The 16594-nt window shown below is 33.4% G+C and overlaps 1 protein-coding gene across 1 annotated transcript; it reads left to right on the plus strand.

Moving 5' to 3' along the window:
• Window positions 1–66: 66 nt before the first annotated feature.
• LOC134708164 (calcyclin-binding protein-like) lies at window positions 67–12043 on the plus strand. The gene is made up of 6 exons (XM_063568489.1): window positions 67–216; window positions 2069–2279; window positions 3036–3132; window positions 3720–3819; window positions 10852–10949; window positions 11726–12043. Exons 1-6 carry the CDS (start codon window positions 196–198, stop codon window positions 11871–11873), a joined length of 675 nt encoding a protein of 224 aa, XP_063424559.1. The 5' UTR covers window positions 67–195; the 3' UTR covers window positions 11874–12043.
• Window positions 12044–16594: the final 4551 nt, after the last annotated feature.

Below are 16594 nucleotides of genomic sequence, written 5' to 3' on the forward strand. Positions count from 1 at the left end.
TTAAAGTAAAGTCTAGAGAATTTCGAAAAGATAACCGCACTTAAATCAGTTGTACGTTTTTTTTGAGCGCAAATATCAAATACAAATTCAAACACTAATACTACCAAAATTTGAACTTTCCAGAATCGAAAGTGAAAGTTGGATAGACCAATTTGCCTCTCACAACCGAAATTCAATAAATCCCTCAGTTTAAACATGGAAAAACAAATCGAAGAAGTAAGTATATGATGTTCACTTCCATCCACTTGTAGTTACACGCTTTACTGTAGAATTTTTTACACGTGCCATATTTATAAAATTTTGGTTTCGGTTTGATATTGATAGTGCATGGCACCCTCCCCCTTTTTTTTTTTATGAAAAAAAGATAACAGAACTGTTCATATTTTTTTTTTAAATCATTATTAAAATTTGAGTCTCCTCGTCAAAAATCAATATTAAAATTTGTGTCTCTGTTTCCAAAATAAAAAAAAAAACACAAGAAAAAGACAAACAGTTAAGGTTCATGTGGACCCTATGGCTAAAATGGCCGTATTTTCACCTCAAAATTTACTCTGAGTACAGACAAACCTGCGCATCTGTAAAAAAATTCAGGCATAGCATGCCCTAGATAAATGAATTTTAAGTATGTTTAATGTTTTAGAATAATAAAAACTTACCAGGATTTTGCCGTGCACTTTTTTTCATTCCTCCAGAAGGTGCCAAAATAAACTAAGTTGGGAAACAGGTTTGAGAACTTCCCCACAGGTAAAAAATAAAGTGAGCATTTTTAATTGACATGGACATTAGATGGACAATAGATACCCAACAATAATTGGTTATTTAAACTGTGTACCTGAGTGGACCATATCAAGGTAAACTCAACTGTTTGTTAATTTTATCATCTTCTGCAGAGATGAAAAAAAGTGTACGGCAAAATCCAGTTAAGTTATGAATTTTCTAGATCATACAATGCATTTAAATTCTATTTATCTAGGGCATGCTATGCCTTAAAACTTTTCCAGATGCACAGGTTTGCCTGTACTCAGAGTAAATTTTGAGGTGAAAATACGGCCATTTTAGCCATAGGGTCCACATGAACCTTAAACTGGTACACAAACACAATATAGAAAACTAAAGACCTTGTAACACAAACCCTGGTGCTCGCGAAAGGTTAAGCAAATCCTGCTTCACATATGGAACCACAGGAGATGAAAATCCTATCAATAACAGGGTAAAACTTTAATCACAGTAATCGAGAGAAGCAACAGGAATGCAACACATTTTCCTAATTTTTTTTTAAAGGGACGTTTTAGGTCGGAATAAATGCTGTCTTCGAGAGAAGCTCTACTGTGATAATCCAGTTTGGTATTTTTTTCCCCCGTTATTGATAGGATTTCAAACTCCTGTGATAGAACATATCTGCTATCATCTGAGAAACAGATTTTCATAACAGTCCGTGTGATGGCATTCATAAAATTTACAAAATACCTTTACTGTCATTTGTCAAATGGTAATTTTCCTTTAACACTATCATTAATTGGTTAAAATTTATCTTGATTCTTCAAAATATACTTTTAGAGCTCTGAGGTTCTCATATGATTATCTGTTTCTGTTAATTTCAGAAACGATTTATCATGATTCACCATAAGCATTCATTTTTTTTTATTGTCTTAAAGAAAATACATATTTTATCATCATGCACAAAAAATTACTAAGAGGGGGTAGGAGGGGTCCTGATCCCAAAATCCTGGGCTTAAAAACACCAGATCCTGAATTCCAGGCCTTAAAAACATGAAATCCCTAGGTCCCGAAAGGATCAATCTGGAAATCCCGAGCTTAAAAACACATGATCCCGGAGTCCCTATAAAGGTCCTATCCCCCCTCATTACTGTTTATTAAAGTCATTTGGCAAGTTTTTATTATTATTTATTTGGTTTGAAGGTACTCCTATAATGATGACCCTCATATTGATAAGGCCTGGGACTATTATACTAACTGTTACAAAATGATATGTTTAAAATAAAGTTTTCATGTATGATATTATCTTGCTAAATATGTAGCTTTCTTTATTTTTAATTTCTTTATGTAGTTGAAGAGTGATATTGAAGAAATTAACAGTTTACTCGAATCTGCTTGTCGAACACGAGTTAAAGATCTTCTTGGATTGGATAAAAGAAAATTGGAAACTGAGTTAATACAAAAACAGGATCGCCTAAAAAGTTCAACAGAACAAAAATCAATACCTGGAACAACAGTGAAGCCAAAGACAGGACCTTACACAGTCACAATACATAACTATGGTGAGTAAAGCAAAGACAGGACCTTACACAGTCACAATACATAACTATGGTGAGTAAAGCAAAGACAGGACCTTACACAGTCACAATACATAACTATGGTGAGTAAAGCAAAGACAGGACCTTACACAGTCACAATACATAACTATGGTGAGTAAAGCAAAGACAGGACCTTACACAGTCACAATACATAACTATGGTGAGTAACGAAGGTTCTTATCAAAATATTAAAGGAGATGCTGTATGGTTGCCAATAAGACAACTCCCCCATACCCGTAGCCAGGGGGGGTTCGGACGAACCCCCCCTTGAAAACAAATAAGCACTGTTAAAGTCAATGTCCTGTTCGAATTGTGACTGTTAAAGTCGAGTTTGTGAGTCCAACAAACCCCCCTTTGGAAATTCCTGGCTACGGGCCTGCCCCCCTATTATCAGTAATGAATGTTCCTAGCTCATTCTTAAAATCCAACCTTTCATTAAAAATCAGTATGACAATCTGTACATTTTCATGCAAATGTTTTGTTCAGTCAATGACTATATCATATCATGCATATAGAACCATTCCAGATTTAAACTTAAAATTTTTACAATTATTTATTTTTCAAATTACAAATAGATAGAAAAGTTTTTTCCTGAATAAAGCGAAGGCCCAATTGTTTCTAAAATACAAAAGTTCTATAATTTTGACAAAAGACAAATTTAGACAAATGAATTTATTAAAGGATTAAAAAGTATTTTTCTGATTTTTAATTTTCTTTCAGCATGGGATCAATCAGAAAAGTTCATGAAACTCTATGTCACCCTTAAAGGTGTACAATCTTTACCTAAAGATCAAATTACCAGTCAATTCACAAAAAGGTAAGTTAGGATAATGTTGTAGTAGTTTTGTATGACCTAAATATGTATGGAATAATGTTTAAAAACTTATGGATAAGGGTCCTCTTTTAGGAATATTAAAGGAATACAGTTATGACAATAATCAGATAATGTTATCCAATCAAACATAGAAGCTATTGTGCTTAAAGTGTCTTTCTTGATTAAACTCTAAACGCTCAAAACTTAAAGTTTTAATAAGTACCAGGAATGTCAATTTCATAAAAGTTCGTACTGGAGTATTTATAGAAAAAAGGAAAAATCTCAAAAAAAATAACTTGAGGAAAATTCAAATCCATAACTCCCTAATCAAATGACAGAATCAAAAGCTCAAACACAAAAAACAAATGGATAACAACTGTCATATTCCTGACCTAGTAAATGCATTTTCTAATGAAAACAATGGTGGATTTGTTTCACATCTATCCAAACCTCTCTCTTGTATGACAGTCACATACAATTACACTAGATTGACAAAGATGTATGAACAAAATGAATGTTTGACAAAAACAAATATAATTCACCAGTTCTTGAAAGCGATTTCTCATGCAAGATTTTTTTTCCTTTTTCAGAACCATCAGATTAAAAGTGAACGACTTGGATGGTAAAAATCATGAACTTTATATTTCCAATCTTTTTGAGGATATACAACCCAGTGAAAGTTTTTTCAAGGTAAAATTAGAAGTTTGATATTTATATCAATCAGTTTATCAATAATATGCATTTTTTACAGGTAAACTCAGGTAAATACAGGAAGATTATAATACACAGATAAATGGTAAAATTAAGATTACTCAAAAGACAAAATTACTTTGAGTACATAGATGATCATGGATGTGCTGAATAAAATTGCTCATTGTAGAGAGCATGGAATGATTCTTAGTTGTTTGTAGGAAGCCTGCATTCTGCTTACCATAGCAATGCTCAAAGACTTAAGGGCATACGATACAGTAGAGATCCCTCGTTGATTTTTTCTTAAAATTTTGATAGAAGGTCAATTTCAATGTGTACTTTTCAAATATGCAAAGAAAAAAGTACCTTCATGACTTACTTTTTGAGATAATTTGGTTCGAAATTTGCATATTTGGAAGAAAATCCCTGAAATTTCATAAATTATGACTTTTAAAGAAAGTAACAATACTTTTGAACGAAAAGTCATAACTTAACCGTTTTTTTTGTAAAATATTCCCTTGATCCGTGGCATCAACAGTCTGAAACAAGTTTAAGGTTAAATTAAATCATCATGTTCCGGATTTAGATTGCTATATCCAAAATAAAGAAATTGACCATATTTTTGCTTCTTTTCGGAAGTGCAGAAAAAATTTGATCGTTGATTTTTTCCTGAAATTTTGGCGGAGTGTTCTTGAAACAGTACTTGATTGATTGCAAAAGAAAAAAAATGGGGTCCATGTGCTTGTTTTTTCAATAAAAGCCATATACCTTAATTTTTTACGACGTCTGTCAGTATGGCGCTAAATTACGTTAAATTAAGTTTTAATCGCAACAACGTCGTGTAATCATTCCCGCCGTACACGAGTTCGCTGGCAAGTATATGCAGGTGTTTTTCAAAGCGTTGTTACTTATCATAAACTTTTATTAGATGGTTAATCATCAAATGGAAAAACATTTGTGCTAAATATTTACGAAACGAAATTTGGACAGGAACCTTTTCATAATAAAATAAAAAGACAAAAAAGGGATTTCAGCAGATTGCTTTGACATGCTTATACAAATAAGAAGACGTAATGTGATTACCAATGAGGCAAATCTCAATCAGAGACCAAATGGCTTAACAACTATAGGACATCGGACGGCCTTCAACAATGAGTAAAACCCATACCGCATACTAAGCTATGAAAGGCCCCTACATGACAAATGCAAGACAACTCAAACGGGAAACTTACGGCCTGATTTAAGTACAAAACAATGAACAAAATACAAATATGATGAACAATACCAAAAGACACCATTAATTAACAGCATGTGAACGGGTGTTTTCTTGTTTTGGTCTATTACATCCAGTTCCATATACAAAAAGAATACAACCAATTAAACAAACTAATGTGTGACAATTCTGCATATATTGGTAATATTTTGTTTAAATTCAAACCAAAAACGACATCAATATATTTTTTAAAAATCTTTTTAACGGACTTTTATTGACAGTTTTTCTACATACACATACACTATTATATGTTTTTAAAATATCAATTAAAATCAGCATTTTTTTTATGTACCAATTTCAAGTCCAGAACAGGATGAGACACTCTCTTTATTTATTATTTTATGTACGAATAGGGGTGTTATACGACCTTGTCCACCAATGAGGGTCTCGCACATGCAGTCGATTTTGTTATTTCATTGATAAATTTGTTAAATTTGGCCTTACAATGACAATTCTCCGTAAAATTTGGAGGCTGCCAAATGCTAAACAAGAAAAGAAAAAAAAAGACACAAACTTAACTATTTTGATTCGGATGTTTTTCAATTCAAGTATTATTTACTTCGAATTCATTATCAATAAATGAAAATAACTGTTCTCGTCATGAAAAATATTGCACAGCTGTACAACACGCCGTAGTAATGACTTTTGTGTATGGATTTCAACACCAGACCCGATTTGGCCACCCTATGCGCCATATATTTTGTTAAATTTTTCTCATTAATTACGGGTTCATACGTTTTCTCATTTCTTTAAGTTTCATTAAAATAACATTTGGATGTCATAAATGTGCAATTAAATATTTGCCGCTGGACGTTAAGCTACGGAAGCCGATAAGGGCCATTCAAAAAAAATATTTTATGTCGTAATTACGACATAGCATGTCGTAATTGCGACATAACCTGTCGTTATTACGACATCGCTATGTCGTAATTTCGACATAACATGTCGTAATAACGACATCGCTATGTCGTAATTTCGACATAACTATGTCGTAATAACGACATCGCTATATATAAAAGAATATGTATTATGATTGGCAAGAGACTAAATGACACAGAAAGTAACAACTATAGGTCATCACAATGCCCCCAATAGTTAGAAAAGGCCCGCATAGTCAGCTATAAAAGAGGGAGTAAAGATACTAGAGTGAGAGTCCCCGAAATGCTGTGTGGCAGACAGTATTATTATTTAATTATTAGCTCCCTTGGTAAAACTCCAAATTTTATATTTAATGTATTTTATTGTTAAATAAAATACATAAAGCTTAATAAGTATAATTATATTTGTTAATTGCATAACTTTTGCAATTTTAATTCATTGGTTAAAGATTTCTATTGATATTGTAAAGTGTGATATTTGCATCGTCGCAAAATCTTTGGTTACCTGGTTACCAACTTTGGATACCTTCAGTGAGAATTTTATATTCTATAGATATCAACAAAGGGTGATAACTATATGGATTAAATTAAATTATTATGGCCCTATAAGGTTCAAGCCAGGGCCGACCGTGCAAGGGCTGTATAGTCATTCAAGGTCGTTAAAATATTCCATTTGTCTGTTGTTATGATTGGAAGATACCGATAAGAGCTGTTTAGCAAGACATGATGGATATAAACTTGATATGTGAAATTATTAGAGAACTGATAAAATTGAGAAAGGAAATGGGGAATGTGTCAAAGAGACAACAACCCGACCAAATAAAAAAAACAACAGCAGAAGGTCACCAACAGGTCTTCAATGTAGCGAGAAATTCCAGCACCCGACTTATCATACCAAAGCAAGGCATTCTTTCTACCTCCCTACACATAAGCGCAAACTATATGGCTTCTTGTAAAAAAGGGTAAATTGAAGTATTGATTACTGTATTTCTACTTTCAAGCGTTGGCCACGATGTTTCTACAACCCCTAGGATTTAAAACAGAATCTTCACAATTTCGTCCGCAAAACAAAATAAAAATGTTAGAAAACACGAACCAATATTAAAACAAATTCAATATATGTTTTGAATTATGTTTTTACAGCTCTTGGTCATATCCTAAGTAATATGTAGTATATTTGAGGATTGAAATAAGAAAGCTATGTGAAAAAACGGATGTCCAACGTTACATTTATGAAAAACTGTTTTATTTCTTATGTATAGTAATCCTATTTCTCATTCTCTGATCTTCTTGATTCTTGGCAAGAACAACGACAGGTGTCGATTTTTGTGGCTTTAAAGCCGTTATTTTACCAAATTTTATTTGACTCGGTGGCTGCATATTAGGCTGGAATAGGAAAACTGTCCGACGTTTTTCGTTAACTCAACGACTGAAAGTAGATATAGCAGAAAATGAATAAAAAGAGTAAGACAATTATAATAATATCTAACAAAAGTACAAATATTTGCCTCATGTGAGTTCCAATATTGCTGATTCAATAAAATCTTCTCTACACAGTCGTTTTTCAAACGGTAGTCATTTTGTCCAAGTTGATATTTCATTTTTCAAAGCAGTTAACGCGTATTTTTTATAATTGATCAAAACAAAAGTTAGATACACGAAGGGTAAAAAATGCCAAGATGCTTTTCTTATTAACTACACATTTGGGTCTTAAAGGAATAGAATGCTTCCATACATTACATTACGGTAGCCAATTTGTCCAAACGTCTGAAAACGTCTATAATCCTAAAGACGCTAAATTCCGACGTTACATGTGCTAAAGTTTCCATTAAATGTTCATGATAATTAAAAAACAAATCGTGTTATGAAATTTAGAAAAAGGGGTTGATGATTGCTGCCGGAAAAAAAAAGAATAGTGCATGTTGATATAGACTCCGCCCGCCTAGGTCGACACAGGTTAAATTTTGAAATGTTTATTAATAGTATATAGCTTTTAACGAGTTATTTAAAAGAATTTGGAAATGGGGAAAAATCCCATTACATGAACTTCGTCCAACGTTTGCAAAGACAAATTGGAGACACCAAGACAGTCCTCTAAATGTAAAATGCGAATTGAAATTTATGTTACGGAAGTACTTCGAAATAGATCATTTAAAGTCGTCACTTCAGTAACTTAGAGGTGCAATCACCAATATTAAAAGACTTAATAACAGTTAACGGAATGTTTTACTTCCCAATTTGTCCTGCTATTCATGTTATAAGTGTTGTAATGAAAGTAATTCCTGTACTAGCGAAGCCGGAACTTTTCGTCAATATAAACTTGTGCATGAAATGGAGGTAATTGAAAGACGAATCCCAAACAGCAACGAAACCCGTTTCATCGTATTAATGAAAACCCCGGGATTATATTTGCCGTTTTCGCGGACAATCCAGGAGTAGATTACTAATATTTTGAAATGTTTATATCTGAAGATGACATGGGAAATAATGCTAAAGCTAAGGTTCAAGTAATTGAAGGGGTGTATTTCGAAAACACAGGCGCGGATCCAGAAGGGGTTAAGGGGTTGGGGGGTTGGACGATCAATGTATTTGAATGGAACATATAGTTGGACCCCCCCCCCCTTTGTCCTGGGTTAGGACCCCCTTTTAAAATGGCTTGATCTGTCCCTGCAACATATGTGCTAGGGAAAATACAATTCTATTCAACCAAGGGTAGAAATGTTCAATTTACTTGCAGAGTGTCAGATATATTTGTATTGGGGTTGAATTTAGATATAGAAAGTTTGCAATGACAGATGATATCACAGTGGCTGATATGCACCTTGAAAGTTAAACATCCTATGATAGAAAAAATATGGAAAACCGTATACATGTACTTCCGTCCCATCTTTCCTTCCTACATTACTTGCGACAGTACTGCATTTTTAGTTGAAATAACTAATAAAGGGTAAACATTATAAAATCGATTTCCACAACTCGAGGTAATTTTTGATATAATGACATCACAAAACGAACAAAACCAGAATCAACCAACAATATGAAAAACCGAATAAAATTTGGAAAAATTAATCGAAGTCAAAAACCCTCTTCGACACCGTTTTTTATGTGTAACGTGTTGTAGGAACATCGTGCCCAACGTTTAAAAGTAGAAAGTGAGCAGTCAATACTTTAATTCACCCTTATTACAAGAAGACATGTAGTTTGCGCTTATTTACAGGATGATGGAATGCATGCTAGACTTGCAATTTCAGTCCCTTCTTTATATATCAATCCACAGAATCTTTTAAGTTTCATATGACCTAGTCTGGCTGTATAGCCCTTTTAATAACATTCCCATAGTTTGAACTTTAGAAAAGAAGAGTTTAAATCCTATTCTTATTCTTTAAATCTGTAGATAGAATCTATGAAATATATAAGTTTCTCACTGAAGGTATCCAAAGAAGGTAACCAAAGATTTTGCAACGATGCAAATATTAAACTTAACAATATAAATAGAAATCTTTAACCAATGAATTCAAATAGCAAAAGCTATGCAATTAACAAATATATACATATTATGCGTCATGTAAATTATTTAAAAAAAATACATTGAATATGAAATTTGGAGTTTTACCAAGGGAGCTAATAATTAAATAATAACACTGACTGCCACACAGCATTTTGGGGACTCTTCCTCTGGTATCTTTCCTCCCTCTTTTATATAGCTGACTATGCGGGGCTTTTCTTATTATTGGGGGCATTATGCTGACATAAAGTTGTTAATTTCTGTGTCATTTAGTCATTTGCCAATCATAATACATATTCTTTTATAAATGGCGATGTCGTTTTAACGACATAGCTTAGTTATGTCGTTATTACGACATGATATGTCGAAATTACGACATAGCGATGTCGTTATTACGACATGTTATTTCGAAATTACGACATAGCGATGTCGTAAAAACGACATGCTATGTCGTAATTACAACATAAAATATTTTTTTGAATGGCCCTTATCGGCTTCCGTATTAAGCAGCTACCAATACTGACCAATACTCCTAATTAGCTATTGCAGGTCGTTTTGTTCCGAATTGTGTTATTGGTAAAATGTTTTTCAGCATGTTACAGTTTAAGCAACGAATAGTAAGAAAGACCCCAATTCCTTGCAATTTTTCTTTCTCTACCTTGAGCAGATTCCGCTGTGCCGTGCAGTTTTGGCAGTTATTCAGTGCCAGACTAAAAAGCTCCACAATACTTCTTCCGTCTTTCCATGTTATACTGTCAGTACTCTCTTCTGTGTTTATCACCATTTCTTCAATTTCGTCATTCAAAATTGTATTTGATTTATTTTTGTACATCTCAAGTATTTTCTTTGATCTCACTGATTTTCGGCGGATTTCTCCGTCTTTTAGAAACTTTTTTTTTAGCATGTACTTTTTTTTTTCGCGCAACCGAAATTAATGACGTCAGTGAATATTCCGCGAAATATGATTTCTTTTAAAGCGACGTCGTGAAATGTTAACGTTCTCATTAGAAACATCGCGAAATTACAACGTTCGGATACCAACGTCGCGAAAACGACACGAACAGTTTTGAAAACGTTATTATCTGCCCCTGCTACTGTATCGTATTCCCTTAAGGGGCATAGGTAATCTGCTGAAATACCTTTGTCATTATTTATGGTGCATTGACATAAATTATGCCAGATTTTAGAGTTCTGTGTGTTATTGTACACTAATGATATTTTCCTCCAACTTGTTTCTGCCAATGAATTGTCATATTTATTATGATTATCCTGTTTTTAACCTGTGATACCTGTGAAATGAATGATATTTCACCAAAAAAATTATGGTATAAATGTTTGTCTGTAAAGAGGTATCACAATTTTGTTTTTTATTACAGATTAAAACAGACACTGTCCTGGTAATGATGAGAAAGGACAATTCCAAAACCTGGTCACATGTCACTCAGCGAGATCATAAAGAAAAGGAAGCCAAAAAGTAAGACATACTATTTTTTATTCATTTTGCATTACCCATAATTCCATCTTTTAATCCATCTTTTTTACATTTTTGTATTGCCTGCTATAAAAGTCATGAAATTCAAAACCATGATTAAGCCAGATGACAACTTTTAAGCCAAACTTATATATTGATAAAATATTTTATTAAGAATTTTGTGTCTAATACTGTTCATAAAACGTTTTTTGTACTAAATGTTGCATATGTCTGTCCTTACTTCCCAAAATTAGTTTCCGTTCTCTAACTTCAGTTTGCCTGAATTTAGTGATTTAACTTTTACACATTACTTAGCACAAACACAGATCAAGTTTGAATTTTGGTGATTTCACTTTTACTGTTAGTTATGCCCCTGTTCAAATGGAAAAACTACTGATTCTCTTGGTTCCTTTCTCTAACCTAATGTGTTCTTATCACAAAACTCAGATCAAGTACAAAGTTAGGTATCGTCACTTCTACCATTCTTGAGTTATGTCTCTTTATAACAATATATGCCAGCTGGGGCATTATCTGTGTCCAATTAACACATTTCCCATTTATTATTTAAAGATAACTGTAATAATGAGAGTCAATTTAGTACAACTTCATAATTCAAGATAGAAATTGGTAACATTTGATTCATATACGATATTACGAATTTTTCTACTCTAAAAAAAAAGAAAGTTGTACAAGGCATTTTTTCATCTCTTATAAAAATCTTTAAAATAGAACAATATTTTCAATCTTTTTCAAAGTTTATGTTGTCTTGTTTGTTTCAGACCCAAAGTGGATGAAAATGCTGATCCCAATGACAGTTTGATGACTATGATGAAACAGATGTATGAAGACGGAGATGATGAGATGAAGAAAACTATAGCAAAGGCATGGAGTGAAAATAGGAACAAACAATCCAAAGATACGGAATAATTCCAGTCATCATCACATACATGTACAAATGATTGACAGCAAAAAGTAGCATAGATTTTTTAAAATGTATCAAATATCTGAAGAATAATTAACTCATCAATGTATAATTTCATACTAATTGTGTTAAACTGTCATAATCATGTATCAACTAATAAATTTCTGATTTTGTAGTTTGTACCTATTTTTAAGCCACATCTCATATCAAAGCACACTCCATAGGAGTTTGAAATCCTATCAATAACCGGGTAAAAATATACCAAAGTCGACTATCACAGTAGGATTTCAAACGTCTGTGCACACTTTTTATACAGTTATGTACTTATGTTTAATAATACTGTTTGTTCATATACCAAAGGTGTTTATTTTGTCAGTGTTTTGATTATGCTTTTTTGAAGTTCTGTACACAATTAAGGGACCCTAGGTTGTTAAAATTTGTAATTTTTTAGCATGTCTTAGGATTTTTCATCTATTAGTCTTGTAACAATTTCCTACCATTTCTTCTTTATTTTGTTGACTTCTTGTACATACACTAAAAGATATACATTTCATGGCTGTTTTTTTGCATTTTAATGAATTTTGCCCAAATGCAAAGGCTGCTTAAGAATTTTTCCATATAGAAATCATAAGTTTTTACTGGAAGCCTACAATATCACTTTATAAAACAGCAATTCAGTCAAGAAATTTATGTGAAGAAAATTCATGAATATCAAGAGGCCTTAATTTTAAAAGTCATCTGGGACCAAAACAAATTGATTTTTTTGGTTGATTTTTGTACCATATGATAGAGTAACATCCAATAAAGAAATAAATAAACTTTGTAATGAAAACAAAAATGTTTGAATTTTTGCTGATTTTTTTGTACCCTCAAGCCTACTTAACAACAAATTTTAAATGTTATTAAATGATTTGACATACTTAAAGGTTACACACATTGCACACAGATACCTTTGCTCTTTCTGCTAGCACTCCATTGTCAATAAATATTAATGTGCCTCCTAAGGGAGACAACCAGAAAAGGGATCTCTGATTTAAATACAGGATAAAAAAACGGGTATTGACAAACAGACTTTTGAGTGTTTTGTTTTGTAAGTGTTTGCTTAAATGGTTCATCTAGATCAACCAAATCCAAAAAAGATGGTAAATCATCTCTCTTGACACCATTTGACAGTATGATCTTGAGAAACGATGATAGTCAGTCGAAAGGGGACAATAAATGTCTGACTCATGTAAAGAGAAAGCCATATCTCTTGCACATAAAAGACATCCTTGTAGATTTCGAAAAAAGAGAAGGCAAATGCTGTTACAAGGCAGAACTTGCACCCACAAAGTGGAAAGGGATTAATATAAGTTGCAAATAACTTGTTTCCCAATCCACTGTAAATAAACCTGTTTAAACTTAATTACAAAAAATAATGAAACAATTACTTGGTTTGATTGATTGATTGGTGTTCAACATCACTTTCAGCACAATTGGTTATATCATGGCGGTCAGTTATATTGGTGGGTTATATAATGGTGGTCAGTTATATTGGTGGGTTATATAATAGCAGTCAGTTATATTGGTGGGTTATATCATGGGGGTCAGTTATATTGGTGGGTTATATCATGGCGGTCAGTTATATTGGTGGGTTATATAATGGTGGTCAGTTATATTGGTGGGTTATATAATAGCAGTCAGTTATATTGGTGGGTTATATCATGGGGGTCAGTTATATTGGTGGGTTATATCATGGCGGTCAGTTATATTGGTGGGTTATATCATGAGGGTCAGTTATATTGGTGGATAATATAATAGCAGTCAGTTATATTGGTGGGTATTATCATGGCAGTCAGTTATATTGGTGGGTTTTATCATGGCAGTCAGTTATATTGGTGGGTTATATCATGGCAGTCAGTTATATTGGTGGGTTAGATCATGGCGGTCAGTTATATTGGTTGGTTATATCATGGCGGTCAGTTATATTGGTGGGTTATATCATGGCGGTCAGTTATATTGGTAGGTTATATCATGGGGGTCAGTTATATTGGTGGGTTATATCATGGGGTTCAGTTATATTGGTGGGTTATATCATGGGGTTCAGTTATATTGGTGGGTTATATCATGGCGGTCAGTTATATTGGTGGGTTATATCATGGGGGTCAGTTATATTGGTGGGTTATATCATGGCGGTCAGTTATATTGGTAGGTTATATCATGGCGGTCAGTTATATTGGTGGGTTATATCATGGTGGTCAGTTATATTGGTGGGTTATATCATGGGGGTCAGTTATATTGGTGGGTTATATCAAGGGGGTCAGTTATATTGGTGGGTTATATCATGGGGGTCAGTTATATTGGTGGGTTATATCATGGGGGTCAGTTATATTGGTGGGTTATATCATGAGGGTCAGTTATATTGGTGGGTTATATCATGGGGGTCAGTTATATTGGTGGGTTATATCATGGGGGTCAGTTATAGTGGTGGGTTATATCATGGGGGTCAGTTATATTGGTGGGTTATATCATGGGGGTCAGTTATATTGGTGGGTTATATCATGGGGGTCAGTTATATTGGTGGGTTATATCATGGGGGTCAGTTATATTGGTGGGTTATATCATGGGGGTCAGTTATATTGGTGGGTTATATCATGGGGGTCACTTATATTGGTGGGTTATATCATGGGGGTCACTTATATTGGTGGGTTATATTATGGGGGTCAGTTATATTGGTGGATTAAATCATGGGGGTCAGTTATATTTGTGGAGTAAACCAGAGTGCCTGGAGAAAATCACTGACCTTTGACAGAAAAAGTGACAAACTGTCAATTAAGATTGGAGCTAAACACACCTGCCACCTGCCAGATTTATACCACCTCAGTATTGATAAACTTATTCCAAAAGGTAATCAATTTAACACTCATAAGATCGCTGAATATTGTGTTTGGTACACATATTTATTTTGTTATCAACAAAATAGATCTTATTGCTATACATCTATGGTTCTACATTCTGTCAATATTTCTTTATCGGCATTACACAAGATCATGTTTTTCTCCAAATTTTATTACACGATATTCACCAAATCCATTGGATGTTTACTACAATGCACTTATTGATAATTTAGTCTCTGATACATGATGTCTGACTTTTGTCACAGAAAGCTTGACATAGGGATAGTGATTCGGCAGCAATGTTAGCTAACTTCTGTTAAGCTTAATATTTTAGAAGGTGGAAGTCCTGGATGCTTCATGATACTTTGTATATAGATGCCTTGTCTTATGAAGTTTCCATCTGTCACATGTTCATTGTCCTTGACTTCATTTTATAGTTCAGTGATTACTTGAAAAAATGTAAGGATTTTTTGTAATGTTTATTTCTCTCTAATTTATGAGTTACTGGATAACTATATTTGGTATGTGAATACCTTGCAAGGACTTAGATACTCATGCTCATCAGACAGTTTGCACTTGCCCTCAACCTCATTTTATGGATCAGTGCCCTAACAAAGCATGATAAGTTGAAAGTGATATATCAGCATTTTAATGATTTCAGATACTTAAAGGTTAAATATTCCTCTCTATACTATCTTTTGTTTGTAAGAAGCTTCTTTCAGAGTTTGGTAAAAATCCAAACTAAAAAATGTTTTAAAAACTTTTAAGTTTTGGTGGTCAAGTCCATATCTCAGATACTCTACCAGTAATTAAGCAATAGGTCTAGTATATTTGGTCACATGTATGGAAGGATTGTAAGGTGTACATGCATGTCCAACTGGCATGTGTCATCTGACCTTTACCTCATTTTCATGGTTCAGTGGTTATAGTTAAGTTTTTGAGTTTTGGTCGTTTTTCTTATACTATATGCAATAGGTTATAATTTTTTTGATGTATCAAACTATTTTATGATACATGTACATGTCAAGTCTGGCAGTTTTTTTACCTTGACCTCATTTTCACAATTCATTGCTTAGTGTTAAGTTTATTTGTTTTGGTCTGTTTTTCTTAAACTATAAGCAATAGGTCAACTATATTTGTTGTATTTGACTAAGCTGTACATGTCTGCCCAGCATGGTTCATCTGACCTTGACCTCATTTTCGTGGATCATTAGTCAGTGTTTAGTTTTCTTGGTTAAGTCTTGTTCAGAAACTATAAGCAATAACTGAACTATATTTAGTGTATTGAATGATTGTTAGGTGAACATGTATTTCTCATTTGGTATATATGACCTTGACCTCATTTTCAAGATTGCTTGAAACAGTTATTATTGGCTTTTAACTAGATTTCAGTAACTGTGATTCCTCTCAGATAAGCACTTTGTGGGCTATTTGTTTTAATCTGATGAGTCTTGCCTTTTTCAACTGAATCAATACGGGTACTTTTGTAATTATTTTATGCTGTTATATCAGTATCCATAGGTGGAGGATTCTTGTTTTTATTATACATTTGAAGTGTCCGAGCCTTTACAGTGATATGCAGTGAAGTTTAGCATTTGATAGTTCATTGATAACATTCTGGCGTATCATAAACAAACAACTTGTAACGTCTCATTTCATTGGCCGAAAGATTTAAATGCAACAGCAATGTAGTCAGTTTGCACGTGAATTGACACAGGTGACCGACAATGGAATTTACTATATGATACTACGAACGTAACCAGATGCTCCGCAGGGCGTAGCTTTATACGACCGCAGCGGTTGAACCCTGAACGGTTGGGGCAAGTATGGACACAACATTCAAGCTGGAT

Source organism: Mytilus trossulus, chromosome 2 (genome assembly GCF_036588685.1).
Source record: "Mytilus trossulus isolate FHL-02 chromosome 2, PNRI_Mtr1.1.1.hap1, whole genome shotgun sequence".
In the NCBI taxonomy this organism is placed as follows: domain Eukaryota; kingdom Metazoa; phylum Mollusca; class Bivalvia; order Mytilida; family Mytilidae; genus Mytilus; species Mytilus trossulus.